The 21,236-nt window shown below is 40.9% G+C and overlaps 1 protein-coding gene across 2 annotated transcripts in view; it reads left to right on the top strand.

The window, feature by feature from the left end:
* Positions 1–21,236, top strand: part of Cdc20b (cell division cycle 20B) — a 79,893-nt gene that overhangs the window by 36,756 nt on the left and 21,901 nt on the right. For both annotated transcript variants that reach the window (XM_047556876.1, XM_047556875.1), the window contains exon 6: positions 2,120–2,236. In XM_047556876.1, the coding sequence (XP_047412832.1) occupies positions 2,120–2,236 (117 nt within the window). The remainder of the gene's footprint in view (positions 1–2,119; positions 2,237–21,236) is intronic.

Here is a 21,236-nt window from a genome sequence, read left to right as displayed (position 1 = left end):
CCGGGCCGAGCTTTACCCAGTGGGCAGACTCACCCGTGGCTCCACTTCAGTCCGAGTCTCTCAATGCCTCCCCTTCTTAACTCCTGGGTTCTGGAGCGACCGGGGGTGCAGTCTCCCTCTAGGCCGCCATCTTGGATCGCCCCGTGAAGAGAGCCCGCAGCCGGAGTGGGCAGAGCCGCCTGAAGAGGTCTCCGGCTGCCCTGACCTTATCCCTGAGGCTGACTGCAGATCGAGGCTCTCCGCTGGTTCTTTGCAGGAGTACACTGCACTGCAGGGGCTCCGGGACTCGGAGCGTGCTCTGTTCAGACAGGCTCTCACTAGCGGGCCAGTTCCGTTCCGAGAACCTGGAGAAGCTGGCTGTGTGGGCGGGGCCCACCGCCGGAGTGCGCAGGACTGCCTGTGGATGACTCTAGCTGCCCTGCCCGGCTCCGATAAGCCACCTCTATCTGGGCCTGCCACCCGGGCCGAGCTTTACCCAGTGGGCAGACTCACCCGTGGCTCCACTTCAGTCCGAGTCTCTCAATGCCTCCCCTTCTTAACTCCTGGGTTCTGGAGCGACCGGGGGTGCAGTCTCCCTCTAGGCCGCCATCTTGGATCGCCCCGTGAAGAGAGCCCGCCATAATTTCATTTTAGAACATTCCTATATTGCCTAACACCATGAGCTTTTTGGGGGGAACACCTCATATCCAGACTATAATACTCCTTGTAGTTTAAAAGTTCTATTGGTGAACCTTTTCAATCTTAGAGATGCATAGTCTATAGTTCTTAGAAAGTATCTTGAATTATTCTTTAATAATTTCTTCACATTTTTATTTCTTTCTGAAATTATTATGTTGATCTTTGTGGATTGATTTTCTCACTTTTCTATCTTTTCTGTTCTATTTTTTCATCTTTTTTCTCTCTCTTCTGGATTATTACCTCAGTCCTGTCCAAAAACCTTATTAAATTTTTAATTTTGGTTATCCTAGTTTTAATTTTTAAAGAGAAATTTTTTTGCAATGTCCCTTCTTGACAGCATTCTGTTCATGTTTCATGGATAATTTGTCTTTTCTTATTTCTCTAATAACATTATTTTTTAGCTTTTTGGGAGTATAGATGTTCCTTTACTTGTGATGTGGCTATGTCCCAATAAACCCATTGTAAGTTGAAAATACATTTAATACACTGAACTTCATCAATTAGTCTGCCTTACTTTAAACATGCTCAGAACACTTAAGTTAGCCCACAGTTGGGCAAATCATCTGACACAAAACCTATCTTATAAATAGTGTTGAAAATCTCATGTAATTTATTTGGAATACTGTACTGAAATGAAAAACAAAATAGTGATGTGGGTATACTCTTGCATCATTGTAAAGGTGAAAAATTGTCAAGTGGAATCGTTGTAAGTTGGGGACTATCTGTGTTCCTGAGGTAGGAATTTGTGAGTAATAATTTGGTTTCTTGGTATAGCATTCTGAAGCTCTCATACCTTTATTAGAAACCATTTGGGTCCAGAGACCACAAGTCACCTGATTTGTCTTGGTTCCTATTGATTTTTGCATTCTCAGTTTGATCATAAATAAGTGGTTGGAGATGAAATGACAGTGGTCTGTGGTTTTGATTTAATGAAGTCTTTTAATCAGAAAAGAGAACAAAAGATATCATGACTTCCAGTAGTCATGGCTAAAATTAGCCCAAAGTGATGACTGTGTGTGCTCTGGTGCAGAAATAGAGAAAAAGCTAAAAATCAATGAATCAACAAATATTTATTGACAAACACTTAAAGGAGGATATACACCTACTAGGTAAGCATGGTTTTAAAATCTCATGTGACAGAATAAAATATTCAAGCCTGTTGTATGTCCTTGTGTGTTCCCCATAAGACTTGTCATCTACATTTAGGTCTGGCACTCATGTACTTTTTATTCAAAGCATGCCATCAGATAATTTCTAATGTTCTTGTTTAAATTAGTACCGAAGTCCTCTTCATTTCTTTCTCTCCCCAGTTCTTTGTATTACAGTTTTAATTATGATGACCACTTTCTTATTTTTGCTTTGTATTCTCTTAACACCCACAAGGATAAACTTTACATTTTCAGAATCTTTAGAGATATTTAGAACTGTTCAATCTTTGTAGGTTGCCAACATGGAACCAGAGATGAATTCTTTCATCTTGAAAGGTTCTGTGATGAAAACTATCCTGTATGCCCACCAGAGGTGAAGATTCATCTTACTGGTCTTCGAAATGACTACTGTAAGTTATTGTTTAGATTGTGAATTAAAAAGCTGAAATGAGCCAGCTGTAGTGGTGCAGGCCTGTAATCCCAGCAGCTAGAGAGGCTGAGGCAGGAGAATCAAGAGTTCAAAGCCAGGCTCAGCAACTCAGCAAGGCCCTAAGCAACTCAGGGAGACCCAGTCTCTACATAAAATATAAAAAATAACGGAGGATGTGGCTCAGCGGTTAAATGCCCCTGGGTTCAATCCCTGGTACCAAACAAACAAACAAACAAACAAATAAACCAAAAAAATCAAAACAAACAAACAGAAGAAAACAGTGTTGAAATGACAAAGTATATCCCATGCTTTGGCATAAACTGGAAGTTTGATTCTGAAAGAACCAGATGGTCCTTGTGTCTCAAGTTTGAATGACATACTACACAACTGTGGTTAATGTAGTAATGTAGTTGGTTTTTCCTTGTGCAATTTTCATGTTCAGCAATGGGTGTTATTTTATTGGTGGAAGAACATAAGGATGGTTACTCATAAATTTTTTTTTTCCCATATGGCGGATTGAGCCCAGATCCACTGTACCACTGAGTTACATCCAAAGACCTTTTAAAAAAATATTTTTGAACCTTACTAAGTTGCTGAGACTGGCTTTGAATTTGTGATCCTTCTGCCTCTGCCAGGTGATTCGCTGGGAGTATTCCAGACGTGTGCCATAGTGCCCAGTTCATAAATACATTTTTGTTTTATCGTATTAGAATGTACTAGTGTACATTTTGTTTTATCGTATTAGAATGTACTGCACTAATGTTGACATATTCTTATGCATATATTTTAAACATGGGTAAATCAAATCAGTTACCATGTTGGGTGCACTTATTAAGTACCTAACTTATAATCTAGTTAGGAAGACAGTATTAACTCACATGAAACTGATACCAACATGCCAGTGTGGAATATAAACACTGAACCATGGAGTATGAGCTATAGTGGGCTCAGTGAGCTCTACAGCTGTCCAGGAAGATGCTATGGAGATATTTAGATTTCAGTGGGGTCTTCAAAGATGGGTAGTATTTGTAAGTGTGGAGGGGAGAAAGAGAAATTTTGGTACTGTTAACAGCATGAGCAAAGACAAGATATTGGTAATTAATGATGATTAATTGCAATGAAGAGGCTACATTGGGGATTGGTATGTATGCAGATCATGGAGAAATTAAAAAGTCAGGTATAGAAACCTAGACTTGTTTGGGGAGCTGTTGACCAGGAAAAATATAAAGGAAGGTTCATGGCAGAGTATACAGAAAGCAATTAGCAGGAGAGAGCTACTAAAGAGTAAGGGTCTATTTACCTTCTATGAGTAAAAATACTTGGCAAGATGGATGAATTTAAGATGATTCCATGTTTTTTTTTTTTCCTTTTCCCTTTCTTCTTTTTATTTTATTTTATTTTATTTTATTGTAAACAAATGAATACGTGTTGTTTCTCTGTTTGTACATGGAGTAAAGGCATACCATTTGTGTAATCATAAATTTACATAGGGTAATGCTGTTTGATTCATTCTGTTATTTTTTCCCTTCCCCGCACCCCTCCCACCCCTCTTTTCCCTCTATACAGTCCTTCCTTCCTCCATTCTTGCCCCCCTCCCTAACCCTAACTCTAACCCTAACACTAACCCCTCCCACCCCCCATTATGTGTCATCATCCACTTATTAGAGATATCATTCGTCCTTTGTTTTTTTAAGATTGGCTTATCTCACTTAGCATGATATTCTCCAATTTCATCCATTTGCCTGTAAATGCCATAATTTTATCATTCTTTATGGCTGAGTAATATTCCATTGTATATATATACCACAGTTTCTTTATCCATTTATCAATTGAAGGACATCTAGGTTGGTTCCACAATCTGGCTATTGTGAACTGAGCAGCTATGAACATTGATGTGGCTGTATCTCTGTAATATGCTGATTTTAAGTCCTTTGGGTATAGAGCAAGGAGTGGGATAGCTGGGTCAAATGGTGGTTCCATTCCAAGTTTTTTAAGGAGTCTCCACACTGCTTTCCAGAGTGGCTGCACTAATTTGCAGCCCCACCAGCAATGTATGAGTGTACCTTTCTCCCCACATCCTCGCCAACACCTGTTGTTGCTTGTATTCTTGATAATTGCCATTCTAATTGGGGTGAGATGGAATCTTAGGGTGGTTTTGATTTGCATTTCTCTTATTACTAGAGATGTTGAACATTTTTCCCTATGTTTGTTGATTGCTTGTATATCTTCTTCTGTGAAGTGTCTATTCATTTCCTTAGCCCATTTGTCAATTGGATTATTTGCATTCTTGGTGTAGAGTTTTTTGAGTTCTTTATAGATTCTGGAGATTAGCGCTCTATCTGAAGTATGATTGGCAAAGATTTTCTCCCACTCTGTAGGCTCTTTCTTCGCATTGCTGATAGTTTCCTTTGCTGAGAGAAAGCTTTTTAGTTTGAATCTATCCCAGTTGTTGATTCTTGCTTTTATTTCTTGTGCTATGGGAGTCCTGTTGAGGAAGTCTGGTCCTAAGCTGACATGTTGAAGCTCTGGACCTACTTTTTCTTCTATAAGATGCACGGTCTCTGGTCTGATTCCGAGGTCCTTAATCCATTTTGAGTTTAGTTTCGTGCATGGTGAGACATATGGGTTTAATTTCATTCTGTTGCATATGGATTTCCAATTCTCCCAGCACCATTTGTTGAAGAGGCTATCTTTTCTCCATTGCATATTTTTGGCCCCTTTGTCTAGTATGAGAAAATTGTATTTATTTGGGTTTGTGTCCGTGTCCTCTATTCTGTACCATTGATCCACCTTTCTATTTTGGTACCAATACCATGCCGTTTTTGTTACTATTGCTTTGTAGTAGAGTTGAAGATCTGGTATTGCGATACCCCCTGCTTCACTCTTTCTGCCAAGGATTGCTTTAGCTATTCTGGGTTTTTTATTCTTCCAGATGAATTTCATAATTTCTTGCTCTATTTCTGTAAAGTACATTATTGGGATTTTAATTGGAATTGCATTGAATCTGTATAGCACTTTTGGTAGTATGGCCATTTTGACAATATTAATTCTTCCTATCCAAGAACATGGGAGATCTTTCCATCTTCTGAGGTTTTCTTTAATTTCTTTCTTTAGTGTTCTGTAGTTCTCACTGTAGAGGTCTTTCACCTCTTTTGTGAGATTGATTCCCAAGTATTTTATTTTTTTCAAAGCTATTGTGAATGGGGTAGTTTTCCTAATTTCTCTTTCTGAAGATTCATCACTTATGTATAAAAATGCCTTAGATTTATGTGCATTGATCTTATATCCCGCTACTTTACTGAATTCACTTATGAGTTCTAAAAGTTTTCTGGTGGAATTCCCTGGTTCCTCTAAGTATATAATCATATCATCAGCAAACAGGGATAGTTTGAGTTCTTCTTTTCCTATTTGTATCCCTTTAATTTCTTTGGTCTGTCTAATTGCTCTGGCTAGAGTTTCAAGAACAATATTGAAAAGAAATGGTGAAAGAGGGCATCCCTGTCTTGTTCCAGTTTTAAGGGGGAATGCTTTCAGTTTTTCACCATTTAGAATGATATTAGCCATGGGCTTAGCATAGATGGCCTTTACAATGTTAAGGAATGTTCCCACTATCCCTATTTTTTCTAGTGTTTTGAGCATGAAGGGGTGCTGTATTTTATCAAATGCTTTTTCTGCATCTATTGAAATAATCATGTGATTCTTGACTTTAAGTCTATTGATAGGGTGAATTACATTTATTGATTTCCTGATGTTGAACCAACCTTGCATCCCTGGGATGAAACCTACTTGATCATGGTACACTATCTTTTTAATATGTTTTTGTATGCAATTTGCTAAAATTTTTTTGAGAATTTTTGCGTCGATGTTCATTAAGGATATTGGTCTGAAATTTTCTTTCCTTGATGTGTCTCTGTCTGGTTTAGGTATCAGGGTAATATTGGCTTCATAGAACGAGTTTGGGAGGGTTCCCTCCTCTTCTATTTTATGGAATACTTTGAGAAGTATTGGAATGAGCTCTTCTTTAAAGGTTTTGTAGAACTCGACTGAGAACCCATCTGGTCCTGGACTTTTCTTTGTTGGTAGGCTTTTGATGACTTCATCTATTTCATTACTTGAAATTGGTCTATTTAAATTGTGTATGTCCTCCTCGTTCAGTTTAGGCAATTCATATGTCTCTAGAAACCTGTTGATGTCTTCGAAATTTTCTATTTTGTTGGAGTATAGATTTTCAAAATAGCTTCTAATTATGTTTTGTATTTCAGTCGTGTGTGTTGTGATATTTCCTTGTTCATTCCGAATTTTAGTAATTTGAGTTTTCTCTCGTCTTCTCTTTGTTAGTGTGGCTAAAGGTTTATCAATTTTGTTTATTTTTTCGAAGAACCAACTATTTATTTTGTCAATTTTTTGTATTGTTTCTTTTGTTTCAATTTCATTGATTTCAGCTCTGAGTTTAACTATTTCCTGTCTGTGGGGGTTCCCGGGAACCCCAGCCTTGGGCGTGGTCAAGATGGCGCCTGACGCTGAGCCAAAAGCGGCCAGCTATACAGTAAACAACCAGCGAATTCCAATGATTGGCTAGTTAACGATGTGACTAGAGCATGCTCCCCTCGTGTACCCATCCTATGCCTGCAGCTGTCCGCGTTTATCTCATGTACTCTCCCCTGATTGGTTGAAGTGTATATAAGCCTGGTGGGTGGGAGAGTAGGCAGCAGAAGCTGGGGAATGGAACGGACGGAGCGGAAGCGGCGGTGGCGGCGGCGGCGGCAGCAGCAGCAGCAGCAGCGGCTGGAGCTGAGCTGGAAGGAGGGAGTACGCGGGAGTGGAAGAAGCTGGGAAAAGGGAAGCTGGGAGTGCGCAGAAGCTAGGGGTAAGAGAAGCGTAGGAAAGAAACTGTGCACAATAAACTTCCAAAGCTTCAGACATTTGTCGTGTCTCTCTCTGCGGCCAGAGGGGACCCGATAACTGGCGCCGAAACCCGGGAAGATGAAGGCCTTATAAAAGAAAACAAGGTAAGATATTTGAAAGAATTTTTTTTTGTATACAAGTTGAACCGGTTATAAAAAAGTTAAAGGGTGTCAGGATGCGCCATTGCGGTCCTGGGGACACGCAGAGTGCGGTCCGGTTGAAAGGTATCAGGAGTCCTGATGCGTAGAACGCGGGTTGAAAGGTATTGGGGTCCTGACGCGTGGAACGCGGGTATCGGGTCGCGCCATTAGCGGTCCTGACGCGTGGAACGCGGGTTGAGGGGTACCGGGATCCTAACGCGTAGAACGTGGGTCGGGGGGGTATCGGGACACGCCATCAGTGGTCCTGGCGCGTGGAACGCGGTCTAATTAAAGTGAAAGTAGAAACACGTTTGAAGCGGTCCTACGCGAAAAGCCGCTATAAAAATTTTAATGCGCACTTGATAGTTTTCCCTTCAGTAATTTCGTTGCTCCTGGCAGCTAGGCCACTGTTATTGTAATTGCCATAACTAAAGCTATTCAAATTAGTAACAATGGGGTCTGAACGCAGCAACCCCTCAGGGAACCATTAAAAAACAATGGGATGCCATTGAGAAAAAAAAAAAAAAAAAAAAAAAAAAAAACAGCTAAGGTAAGAAAAGCTGCTTAGTGTGCCACAAGGGGGATCTTCATGAACAGGATTTAATAGTAACAGAAAAGAATGCTTAAAGAGAATAAAGTGAGGAAAGATTGAGTGGTGGTGACCTAGAAAATAATTGCTCAAAAAATCTAAGAACAAGGGAAAAAAGGGAACTAAGTTTAACATAAAGAACCCCCAAAAAGGAATAACCAAGTGGTAGTGAAAACTTAGGAACAAGGGGAAAAGGTAGGAGAAACCTAAGCCTAATAAAAAGAGCTTCAAAATCTGTAGAACCTGCCCGTATTTGAGGAGCAAATGGAGATACCATCAACCATTAGAAAAAAACTTTAAAGAGGCAGTTAAGACTATTTGGAGACAGGTATGCAGAGCAGTGTTATCTGGAGAACAATGGCTAATTGGGGAAGCTCAGTGGCAAGAAATAGCTGTTGAAACTGCTTGCAGAAACATAGTAGCAAGGTTTCCCGATAGAAATGTTAATAGGAGAAGGCCAATACGCTTCAATAGATGCACAAAATCAGCAAGGAGATAATGCCCTAACAAAAGATAAGAGATAACTATAGTAAAATTTGTTACACCTTATGCCCCAGGGCTATGTCCAAGATGCAGAAGAGGAAGTCATCGGAATAGTGCCTGTCAGCCTATTAGAGATAGGGAGGATAATTTCCTAGGGTCGAATCCTGAACTTCAAAAAAACGGGAGACAGGGCCCTCCCCGGGGCCCGCAACAAATATACGGGGTAATTCAACAAGTTCCCCGACGGTGGTATCCTCCCACAGAGAAGGGGAGCGCAGAGTCACCTCAGGAAGTGCCGGATTGGACATCTGTGCCACCTCCAGACTCATACTAACCCCAGATATGGGGGTGCAGATGATTGATACTGATTGGCATTAAAAAATCCCACAAAATAGTGTAGGACTATTACTAGGTAGAGGTTCCTCAACACTAAAAGGACTTATAGTACACCCAGGGGTTATTGATCCTGATTTCACTGGACAAATAAAAGCCTTGGTCTCTTCACCAAAAGGAATTACGGTCATCTCTCCAGGGGATAGCATTGCACAAATGCTTATACTGCCCAGTCGACATTCCTTGTGGCCCAGTGAAAATACAAATAAAAGACAAGGAGGTTTTGGATCAACAGGAACCACTTTAATAAACCTTACTATGGATATGGAACAGAGGCCCCTCCTGAAATTAAAAGTGGGAAATATGGAATTTACAGGTTTATTAGATACAGGAGCAGACAAAAGTATTATCAGTGCAATGGTCTGGCCAAAGCACTGGCCATTGATCACAGCAGCTCAGAGCTTGAGAGGCTTAGGAGTAGCAGAGAGCCCCAATCAAAGTGCTTCCTCATTATCATGGAAAGATACAGAGGGACACACAGGAATATTTCAGCCATATGTCTGTAATGTTCCTATTAGCCTATGGGGACGAGACGTCCTGCAGCAAATGGATATGAAACTCACCACTGTCCAGATTTACCAAGGGACTCCTGTAAGAAATATGTTATAAAATATGAATTATGATGATAAAAAAGGATTAGGAAGACATGGCCAAGGATCTACCCAACCACTGCCTTTACTTCCACCAAAAAATGATTCTCATGGATTGGGTTTTTCCTAGGGGCCACTGATAAACCATCAATCCCTATAATATGGAAAGATGATAAGCCTCGCTGGATTCCACAGTGGCCCCTAACAAAAGAAAAGCTAGAGGCAGCTCATAAGTTAGTACAAGAGCAGGTACAAGCAGGTCATTTACAACATTCTACCTCTCCTTGGAATACTCCAATATTCTTAACAAAGAAAAAATCAGGAAAATGGAGGTTGTTACAGGATTTAAGAGCCATAAACGAACAAATGTACCCTATGGGACCCGTCCAATGTGGACTCCCTCTTGTTACTGCACTACCGAAAAATTGGCCTACTATTATTCTGGATTTAAAAGATTGCTTTTTCTCTATACCCTTACACAAAAATGATTGTTGGAGATTTGCCTTTACTTTGCCCTCTCTTAATCACACTCAGCCTGACCAGAGATTCGAATGGACTGTGTTGCCTCAAGGTATGGCTAACAGTCCTACTATATGTCAAATATACGTAGATAAAGCGTTAACAACTACTAGACAAAAGTTTAAGAGATTGTTGATTTATCACTATATGGATGACATACTTATTTGCCATCCAGAAAAAGAAGTCTTGTTAGAAGCATTACAATTTATAACTCAAGCATTAGAAAAGAGAGGACTAACGATAGCCCCTGAAAAATTACAATTAGAGGAGATCCAAGAATATCTGGGTACAAGGCTCACTGCTACTACAGTCAGACCAATAAGGTTGACCATCAGGACAGATCAATTGAATACCTTGAACGATTTTCAGAAACTCTTAGGTGACATTAACTGGATCAGATCCTATTTAAAATTGTCCACAGGGGAATTAAAACCTTTATTCGATATATTAAAAGGTAATCCTGACTTGAATTCCCCTAGGAAACTTACTCCTGAAGCACGGGTATCCTTACAGCTAGTAGAGAATAGACTTCAGCAGTGTTACGTTGATCGTTGTGATCCTACTCAACCATTAAGTTTAATCATAATCTCAGAGAAGCATACCCCTTTTGGCATAGTTTGGCAAGGAGGACCTCTGCAAAGTATAAATCTCCCTAGCTCTCCGGCTAAAACATTGCAATCATATCCCCAAGCTATTGCCCAGGTAATATTCAAGGGAATAGAATCTTGCATTACTGTTTTTGGAATCCATCCGTCTATTATTATAACTCCTTATTCCACTCAGCAAATTAAATGGTTAATTAATAATGATGATGATTGGTCAGTATTATATTGTTCCACTTCAGCTCAGTTCGATAACCATTATCCCCAACATCCCTGGATTCAATTCTGTAAAAATACTCCCATAGTTTTTCCAAAAGTGACTAGTGTCCAGCCTCTTAAAGACTGTGTAACCATTTTTACTGATGGCTCCAAAAATGGAGTAGGTGCAGTACTTATCGGTAAACAACTTCACACCATAATAGTTCCACCCAACTCCGCACAGGTTACTGAACTTGCAGCTGTAATATTAGCCTTTAAATTAGCAGATAATCAGCCATTCAATCTTCTGTCTGATAGCTTATATATCGTTAACGCTTTACAGGTTCTTGAAACGGTACCCCATATTTCTTCCATGTCCACGGTAGCTTCTTATTTTACTACGCTACAAAACCTTATCCTACAGCGTAAACATCTATTCTATATAGGACATATTAGAGCTCATTCCAATTTACCAGGACCTTTGGCCAATGCTAATGACTTGGTAGACATGGCCACCAAATCAATTTTTGTTTTTTCCATAGAGGAACAGGCAAAACTCTTTCATGAAAAATTTCATGTAAATTCCACTACTTTGAGCAGAAAATTTCCTATATCTAAATGTATGGCTCGACAAATAGTAAAAAATTGTCAACATTGTGCTCCTTTAATCCCAGTACAATCCTTTGGAGTTAACCCTAGGGGACTGCTGCCTGGTCATATTTGGCAGATGGATGTAACTCATATTTCTGAATTTGGTACTGTTAAGTATGTACATGTGTCAGTAGACACTGCTTCAGGGATCATTATGGCTTCTGCTCATTCTGGAGAAAAGGTAAAAGATGTCATTCAACACTGCCTACAAGCATTTGCTGGCTGGGGCATACCTAAAGTTATTAAAACAGATAATGGTCCTGCTTATACTTCCAAAAGCTTCCGGTTGTTTTTACAAACATTTAACATCCAATCAGTCACTGGCATCCCCTATAATCCTCAGGGACAGGGCATTGTGGAAAGAGCACATCTTACTTTAAAAAATTGTTTAAATAAACAAAAAGGGGGAATAGGAGCCTCCTACAAGTCTCCTAAAGATAAACTTAATTTAGTTCTTTTCATTCTAAATTTCTTAACTCTGGATAGGGATGGCCATTCTGCAGCTGATCGACATTATAATCCCCATAATACTTCTCAAGTATGGGCAAAATGGAAAGATATCCTGACAGGTTGTTGGAAAGGACCGGATCCAGTCCTTCGTTGGGTCCAAGGGTCTGTTTGTATTTTCCCACAGGATCAACAGACTCCAGTCTGGATTCCAGAAAGGCTAATCAGAGTTTTACAGCATGCAAGTGATGCTGCTCCTCCTCACAATGGCGAGTCTGAGCCTTCCTCCAATAACAAAAACTCAGACGGAAAGGCAAACCCGGAACCTATGGGCCATTGTTAGCCTGGCCATATTTTTCATTTCTGACTAACATATTTTTTATCCTTCCTTTTCTTGTTTTTCACCAATTTCTCTACAAGTCTGTCAATTCTACTGATGATTTTTCAGGTCGTGCTGTTTTTGGTGACAAGGATATTTCTAGCCTTTCTTTGCTTTAACAGGAGGAATTTCTGTACTTTGCCGTTGGAATCATACTACAGATCAGACCCAGAGTAGAGCAACTCGTTCTGCTGACCCTAGCTATGATATTGCTTTTCCTCCTACGTCAGCTTGTGTATTTCCTCCCTTTTATGTTTCTACCAACTAACATTTCTAATAACACCTCTTAACTGTTCATTAACTGTGTGCTATCTTTCATAATGCTGGAATGGTTCTTTTGCCACCTGTGCAATTTGCACATTTCTGTCTTCCTGCCAGTCCTAGTTTCTGTTGCAGATATAGAATTGCCAGTGCTATTATCAAGAAACAGAAGAGGCTTTGACATTGCAACAGCCGTGATCACTGCCACCACAGTCCTTGCAGTAGCAGCATTGACACAACCACAACAACGATCATTCGGCCGAGAATGCAGTTGCAGCCTTACAGACCATAGAGACTCTATCAGAGAATGGACTCTATAAGAACAAGTGGATATCTTGCAAGAACTTTTGGGACTGGGATGCGTTTATTCCCTGAGAGCTGTTTTGTGTTACCCGTGTTGTAACTCCATTGGGATGTATATTGTTTCTGTATTTAATATGGCTATAAGGTTCTTCTGTTTATAGATTTGTCAAACAGCGGGCAGGCTTAGGAGCTATGGTGGTACTCCTCTGCCTTGGCCTTCTTCTCTTCATTCGTTTTGGCATGCATCTGCAAGCTAGCCAATAGAGATCAAATTATTTTTCATCAGGCCATGACCGCCCTAAAGGCCGACAGCCCCCCATTAGTATGGCTCTTGATGCTGGATCGGTAGTCAAAGACGGGTAATGAAGGAGGTGGCTGTGTACCGACCTAAGACAGGAGCTGCAGCATGCTCTGCAGGCTCTGATGACGGGTAAGGACATATGCTGACCACTCAGCCTAAGACAGACACGGTCCCGAGCCTTAGTTTAATATTAAAGAAGGGGGATCTGTGGGGGTTCCCGGGAACCCCAGCCTTGGGCGTGGTCAAGATGGCGCCTGACGCTGAGCCAAAAGCGGCCAGCTATACAGTAAACAACCAGCGAATTCCAATGATTGGCTAGTTAACGATGTGACTAGAGCATGCTCCCCTCGTGTACCCATCCTATGCCTGCAGCTGTCCGCGTTTATCTCATGTACTCTCCCCTGATTGGTTGAAGTGTATATAAGCCTGGTGGGTGGGAGAGTAGGCAGCAGAAGCTGGGGAACGGAACGGACGGAGCGGAAGCGGCGGTGGCGGCGGCGGCGGCAGCAGCAGCAGCAGCGGCTGGAGCTGAGCTGGAAGGAGGGAGTACGCGGGAGTGGAAGAAGCTGGGAAAAGGGAAGCTGGGAGTGCGCAGAAGCTAGGGGTAAGAGAAGCGTAGGAAAGAAACTGTGCACAATAAACTTCCAAAGCTTCAGACATTTGTCGTGTCTCTCTCTGCGGCCAGAGGGGACCCGATACTGTCTTCTACTACTTTTGGTGTTGGTCTGTTCTTCTTTTTCTAGGGCTTTGAGCTGTAGTTTTAGGTTGTTTATTTGTTGAGTTTTACTTGTTTTATTAAATGCGCTCCATGAAATAAATTTTCCTCTAAGTACTGCTTTCATAGTGTCCCAGAGATTTTGATATGATGTTTCTTTGTTCTCATTTACCTCTAAGAATTTTTTAATTTCCTTCCTAATATCTTCTGTTATCCATTCATCATATAATAGCATATTGTTTAATCTCCAGGTGTTGGAGTAGTTTCTGTTTTTTACTCTTTCATTTATTTCTAACTTCAATCCATTATGATCTGATAGAATACAAGGTAGTGTCTCTATCTTCTTGTATTTGCTAACATTAGCTTTGTGACATAATATATGGTCTATTTTAGAGAAGGATCCATGTGCTGCTGAGAAGAAAGTGTATTCGCTCTTGGTTGGATGGTATATTCTATAAATGTCTGTTAAGTCTAAATTATTGATTGTGTTATTGAGATCTATGGTTTCTTTGTTCAATTTTTGTTTGGAAGATCTGTCCAGTGGTGAGAGAGGTGTGTTAAAATCACCTAGTATTATTGTGTTATGGTCTATTTGGTTTCTAAAATTGAGAAGGATTTGTTTGACATACATGGATGAACCACTGTTTGGGGCATAGATGTTTATGATTATTATATCTTGCTGATTTATGCTTCCCTTAAGCAGTATGAAATGTCCTTCTTTATCCCTTCTGACTAACTTTGGCTTGAAGTCCACATTATCTGAAATGAGGATGGATACTCCAGCTTTTTTGCTGAGTCCATGTGCATGGTATGTTTTTCCCCATCCTTTCACCTTTAGTCGATGGGTATCTCTTTGTATGAGGTGAGTCTCTTGCAGGCAACATATTGTTGGATCTTTCTTTTTAATCCAATCTTCCAGTCTATGTTTTTTGATTGATGAGTTCAGGCCATTAACATTCAGGGTTATTATTGAGATATGATTTGTATTCCTGGTCATTTGGTTCATTTTTTAAATTTTATTTATTTATTTATTTTTTTGACACAACTTGGTTCCTCCTTTATTTGATAGTTCCTTTAGAATATTTCCTCCCTTTGCTGATTTGCTTCTTTGTGTTTTATCTCTTCCTCATGGAATATTTTGTGGAGAATGTTCTGTAATGCTGGCTTTCTTTTTGTAAATTCTTTTAGCTTTTGTTTATCATGGAATATTTTATTTCATCATCAAATTTGAAGGTAAGTTTTGCTGGTATAAGATTCTTGGTTGGCATCCATTTTCTTTCAGAGCTTGAAAAATGTTGTTCCAGGCCCTTGTATCTTTTAGGGTCTGGATTGAAAAATCTGCTGATATCTGTATTGGTTTCCCCCTGAATGTAATTTGGTTCTTTTCTCTCACAGCCTTTAAAATTCTGTCTTTATTTTGTATGTTACGTATTTTCATTATAATGTGCATTGGTGTGGGTCTGTTGTAATTTTGTGTATTTGGAGTCCTATAAGCTTCTTGAACTTGATTTTCCATTTCATTCTTCAGATTTGGGAAATTTTCTGATATTATTTCATTGAATAGATTGTTCATTCCTTTGGTTTGTTTCTCTAAGCCTTCCTCAATCTCAATAATTCTCAAATTTGGCCTTTTCATGATATCCCATAGTTCTTGGAGATTCTGTTCATGATTTCTTACCATCTTCTCTGTTTGTTCAACTTTGTTTTCAAGGTTAAATATTTTGTCTTCAATATCTGAGGTTCTGTCTTCCAGGTGTTCTATCCTATTGCTTGTGCTTTCTATGGACTTCTTAATTTGGTTTATTGTTTCCTTCATTTCAAGGATTTCTGTTTGTTTTTTTTTCAATATCTCTAACTCTTTATTGAAATGATCTTTTGTTTCCTGTATTTGCTCTTTTAACTGTCGATTGGTGCTATCATTCAATGCCTGCATTTGCTCTTTCATCTCATCATTCAATGCCTGCATTTGCTCTTTCATCTCATCGTTTGCTTCCCTGATCATTTTAATTATGTACATTCTGAACTCCCTTTCTGTCATTTCTTCTGCCATGCTGTCGTTGGATTTTATTGATGTAACATCTATATTTGTTTGGGGCATTTTCTTCCCTTGTTTTCTCATATTGTTCAGGAATCAGTGGGTCCTTAAGATATTGCAGATTTCCTCTATTGACTTATAATGTCCCTGAAGATTGCTAGTATATCCCCTCTTATCCTTCAGTAGCCTGCAGTCTTGGAGGAAGTTGATAATGCGGTGCTCCACAAGGAAGCTGCCTCTCTAGGGATGGTGACCCTCAGGTGGGGTATATTCCCTGCTAGTGGGCAGAGGTGCCTCCACTTATTGACCAATGGTCATCCAAAGGGTAACTAGGCTGCAGGCTGAGGCAAGGCCTGTTTGTGCCTGTGTCTCTGGTTTTACCGTCCTTGTGGGAAAACCTCACCCGGCAGGGAAGACTCACCCAGTGGGGAGGTCTTGCTGGTCAGTTCCCCTCCTAGAGGTTCCCCTCAATCTACAACTACCGCCTGGGCTGGGCTGTCTTCCTCTGCAATGTTCCCAGGGGCCTGGACCTACCTCCTGGGCCTGGGAGCCTCACCCTTCGCAGACGAGTCTTCTTAGACTGCCTCTCCTCAGAGAATCTGCCCGAAGTCCTGGAAACTTCGCTCCGCCCCTAGGTGTGTCTCTGTGCGGCTCTTCCAGCAAGAAGCCGGTCCTGGGACCCTGCTCTGCACCTAATCACCCGGCTATGTGGCCCCTCCTCTGAGCCACCACCTGGAGCCTTGTACAATAGCTCGGAGACCCAGAGTCCCGCCACACACCTCTTCCTCCGGAGAGCCGCCCGGTTTCCGACGCAGTCACTAGGAGTTCAAGCAACTCACTTCGCGTCTCCTCCTCCCGCCAACCGCCTGTAGCCCTAGGCAGTCACTCCGAGTCCAAGTGACCTGCCCTGTTCCTCCTCCTCCTCGGGGTAGCCCCCCGGGTGTTCAGGAGTGGTCGCTTTTAGTCCAAACAACTCACCACTCGCCTCCTCCTGTGACAACCGCCTGTGGCTCTGATGCAGTCACTCCTAGACCAAGCGACCCACCGTGCTTCTCCTCTTCCTCCGGGCAACCCCCCGGTGTTCAGAAGCGATTGCTCTAAGTCTAAACAGCTCGCCACGCTGCTCCTCCTCAGGCAGCCGCCCAGAGCCCCAGTGGTTGCTCCGACTCCAAGCGCTGTGCTGAGTCGCCTCCTCTACGATGATCCCAGTTGTCTGTGTTTACCGCTCCTGTGGGGGGAGGGGTGTCTGGCCGATCAACTCTACTTCACAAAGTACCCTGCGTTCCGGGGCTACCGCCGCATCCGGGACGCCTCCCCAACGGGAGAGACTCACCCGGCAGCTTTGAGTTGGTCCCAAGTCTCTCACTATCTCGTCTTTTGAATCCTGCATCCTGGAGCAACATGAAATGCAGTCGCCCTCTAGTCCGCCATCTTGAAAGTCCTCTGATTCCATGATTTTGAAGCAGGAGAGGGTAGTGTCGCTGAAAGACAGGGTAGAGTGTCGCTGCCCGTGGCAACAGTCCCGCGTATATTTGTTACCCCCTGCAGCAATAATTGCGTGGGTATTTATCAGAGGCGGACTGGCAATAAACTACTTTTCCTAGATTCACTAATTTATAGAGGAAGAGAGACGTTGAGAGGAAGAGAGGCTTTGCTTAGAGGAAGAGAAACTTTGCTTATCAGAGATCTATTTCTTCTTAGAGTTCTGCTGCTTCTTCTTAGAGGTAGGTCCCGCATCCTGTGAACTAAAGGTGCATTCTAGAGGTGCTTCTTAGTGGTGTGTCCCGTGTACTGCGATCTGATCTGCTTCTTCTCTCTGCTAGCTGCTTCATTTTGCCTTCTGCCTACTGCCCACTTATATTCCCTCCAGGAGGCAGAGGGCCGGGCCACGCCAGTTGAGATCAGGTGAGGAGCCAGCTGCCCTATCACGGCAAAGGTTAAAAGGAGCAGGCATGAGCAGGAGCACTCGGGAACACCTGTGCACGCTTTGTGTGCGTGGACTTAATTGAATACGGCCAATGACAAATCACCTGAGTGTGCTTATGTTAATTAACCTCCTCACTGCCAATGTGACCAAAACAACTTCTGACTGGCTGCCAGGTGCCATCTTGGCACAGTCTGCATGGCACAGCCCCCAACAGTAGAGGGAGGGGCTCAGGAGGTTGGTGGGGACTGTTCTTGGAATGTCGCATTAGAGGAGGCAGCAGCATGAGAAATGAAGTTGGAAGAGAGAATGAACTAGCATGCAAGTCAGATGATTAAGGCTGAAGGCAAGCGCCAGTGTGGGGGAATGAGGAACAGAGAGAAGAATGGAAAGAAACATCTACAGAGAGGAATGAGTAGAAAGAAGCAAAATCACTAAAGGGAGCACATTTCTATCCTCCTTCTCTTGTAGTTCCTTCTCCAAGAGAATTTGTTGTCAGGATCTCCTAAGGAGGATAAATTTTCAAGAAATGTTAAACCACAACATTATAAAATAAAACACCCACTTCCATTCCCATTTTTCCTTCAAGTCATAACCCCTTTTTTTTCTCCCCTCAAAGCAAAATTTGTCAAAAGGTGTTTATACTGTTTCCCATTTCTCTACATTGTCCTGAGCCCACTGTAGCCAGGTTTTAAATTTCACTATTATACTGAAACTGCTATTCCAAATATCACCAAAGAACCCATCCTTGGTAAGTTCAACAGTTACTTCTTAGAGCTCACTGCACCCTGTTATCCACATCTGAGACAGTTGATCAGTGTCTCCTCTTTGATATTCCTCTCTCTTGGGTTGCCCCTAGGTTTTTTTTTTTTTTTCCTTTTTAGTTATAGATGGACACAATACCTTTACTTTATTTATTTTTTTTATGTAGTACTGAGGATCAAACCCAGTACCTCACATGTGCTAGGCAAGCACTTTACCACTGAGCCACAACCCTAGTTCCTTTATTCTGTTTTTAATTGACACATAAAATTCCTAGTTTTATGTTCAGTCTTTTTTGGTCTTTCTTCCTTTCTTCCTTCCTCCCTTCCTCTCTTTTTCCTTTTTCTTCTTTCTTTTCCTTCCTTCCTTCCCCCTCTCTCTCTCTCTCTCTCTCTCTCTCTTCTTTCTTTCTTTCTCTTTCTCTTCTGTCTCCCTAAACTCTAAAGTTGGAGTGCCCAACGCTCATTTCTTAGACATCTTTTCTACTTCTATTTTTACTGATTTATTGTCTTTTTTGGCTACTTTTCTTTGTATTGTGGTTTTAGTTGTTGCTCTAGGAATTACAGTGTAGTCTAAACTTTCTCAAGTCTACTGTTACTATTGTACACTTTATGCAAGATGCATATAAAGATCTTGCAGTCACACAGGTCTCGCCTACTTCCACTTTTCTAGGTTACTGTAGTTGTCATGTATTTTACACCTATATCCACTGAAAACCTCACCACGGTTATAACTTTCACTTTAAACAGTAAAAATTTAAAAAGTATTTTAAATTTCTTAAGAGGGAAAAATATTTACCAATTCCAATGTTCTTCATTCTTGAAGATTCAAGTTGGAAGATTTTCCTTCCAACATTTTAAAGATGTTGTTCTATTTACTTCCAGTCTCCATGGCTTCTGATGAGAACTCATGGTCGCTTAAAGCCTTGTTCTCCTGCTTTCAAGGTTTGGTTCCAACTTCACAGATCTTAGATAATATTCCACAAGATCCTGGGGCTTCATTCATTTTTTTGCCTTTTCATTTGATTGATTTATGTTGGTCTGTATTTAAATCCACTCACTCTTTCCTCTGTCATTTCCATTTTGCTAATGAGCTTGTTCAAGGAATTTTTCAGATGTTATATTTTTCAGTTTTAAAATTTCTATTTTATGGTTTTTGTATCTTCCATTTCTATTGTTTTGCTTAATAGTTTAGATTTTCTTTATATAGAAAAATATTTTTCTATTTTTCTGCTGAGGTTTTCTGTCTTCATCAATTTCAATGTGTGTTACTTTATGTAAAATATAATAGCTGCTTTAGTGTCTTTGTCTGATAATTGTTCTTTCTTGGAGTTTTCCTCTATTGATTATGCTTCTCCTTTATATGTGTTCAGTAATTTTAAATTATGTCCTGGACATTAAACATGTTATGTATTGTGTAGAATGTTGATGTCTTGTCATAGTTAGGTCTACACCTTAAATTTTATCTTGCCATCTATGAGTTGTAGTATAAATCTCAGATCAGTTTCTTAAGCCTTGACTGTGCTGGTTTGGGTCTGCCTTCGCATGTGAACCTGAGTCTAGGTTGAGACTTCTATGGATGTTTCAAATCTCCAATCAGTTCTGAAAGTCTCTGCTGGGCTATGTTGAGTTTCCCCTGCACTTGCGTGACTTAGGGGTTAGAGTGAGGTGTCTGTGAGTTCTTATACTCACAGCTGGAGGGTATTTTTCTCTGGTTCTCTTCCCTCTAGAACTTCCCCTCAGCCTTCGGGCTCCCTTAACTCCTTTCCCTGATTTCTCTGACAAGAAAGATAGTAGGCTCTCTATCAGAGTCTTTGCTGCAGGTGGCGCTCCATGACTCTAGAGCATCTGCCCTCAGGTCAAAGCCAGGTAAGGAAAAAGGTGGGACACTCTCCCTTGGGTAGGTTCTCTGAGGTTTTACTCCCTTACTTAGTTTACCTGATTTTACTTCCTTTGTAAGGTCCTCAGGAGTTTGTGTTTTACATTTTGTCCAGGGTTCATAGTTGTTTTAATGGGAGGGATATTGTAGGGGGCTTAGTCTGCTGTAATGGAACTGGAGTGTTTCATAGCTTTGATAATGTATTGGGCAGGATAAGAGTTTCGGCCTTAAAAGAAATAAGAACACATTTTAATAAATGGTCATAAAAATATGGTTTCTTTTAGCAGTCAGAGTTCTTGTTAGTAAGAGCTGGAGGATGCTGCAGAGAACTTACAGGTGTCACAAATGAGCCACCATCTCATCTGTATGTACTTCAGTCGCTGGTGAATTTGGTTAGAAATGATGATTGCATTTCCCACATAGATATCCTAGGTTCAGGGATTACTCCATAATAATTGTATGCTTTCAATTTAGTGATGTGTTAGAAAAAAATTTATGCGTACTAATAATGGTAGATGAATTTGCCAAGTTCTTTAAATGCCTCTAAATTGGTATGTTTGAGCATAAGTGATAAGTGTTATTGCTTATTAGACAGTACGCCTTTGTGTGTGTGTCTGTGTGTGTGTGTGTGTAATTTTTAACATTTTTTTTAACTGGTGCATTACAGTTGTACATAATGGTGGGATTTGTTGTTACATAGTTATACATGCACACAATATAATACCATAATTTGGCCATTATCACTCCCTGCACTAGGCAGGAAGTCTTGAATCAGATTCTATTCCAGTTATTATTTTTGAACTTCTAATAATCTACTTGGATGTATGATTTTATTTTCTGACCAACCATGGAGAAGATCTTAATATTTCTCCCCTAACCTATAAATAAAATTGTTTATTTGAAAT

Source organism: Sciurus carolinensis, chromosome 6 (assembly GCF_902686445.1).
Source record: "Sciurus carolinensis chromosome 6, mSciCar1.2, whole genome shotgun sequence".
Classification (NCBI taxonomy): Eukaryota; Metazoa; Chordata; class Mammalia; order Rodentia; family Sciuridae; genus Sciurus; species Sciurus carolinensis.
This window is presented reverse-complemented; position numbering and strand designations above follow the sequence as displayed.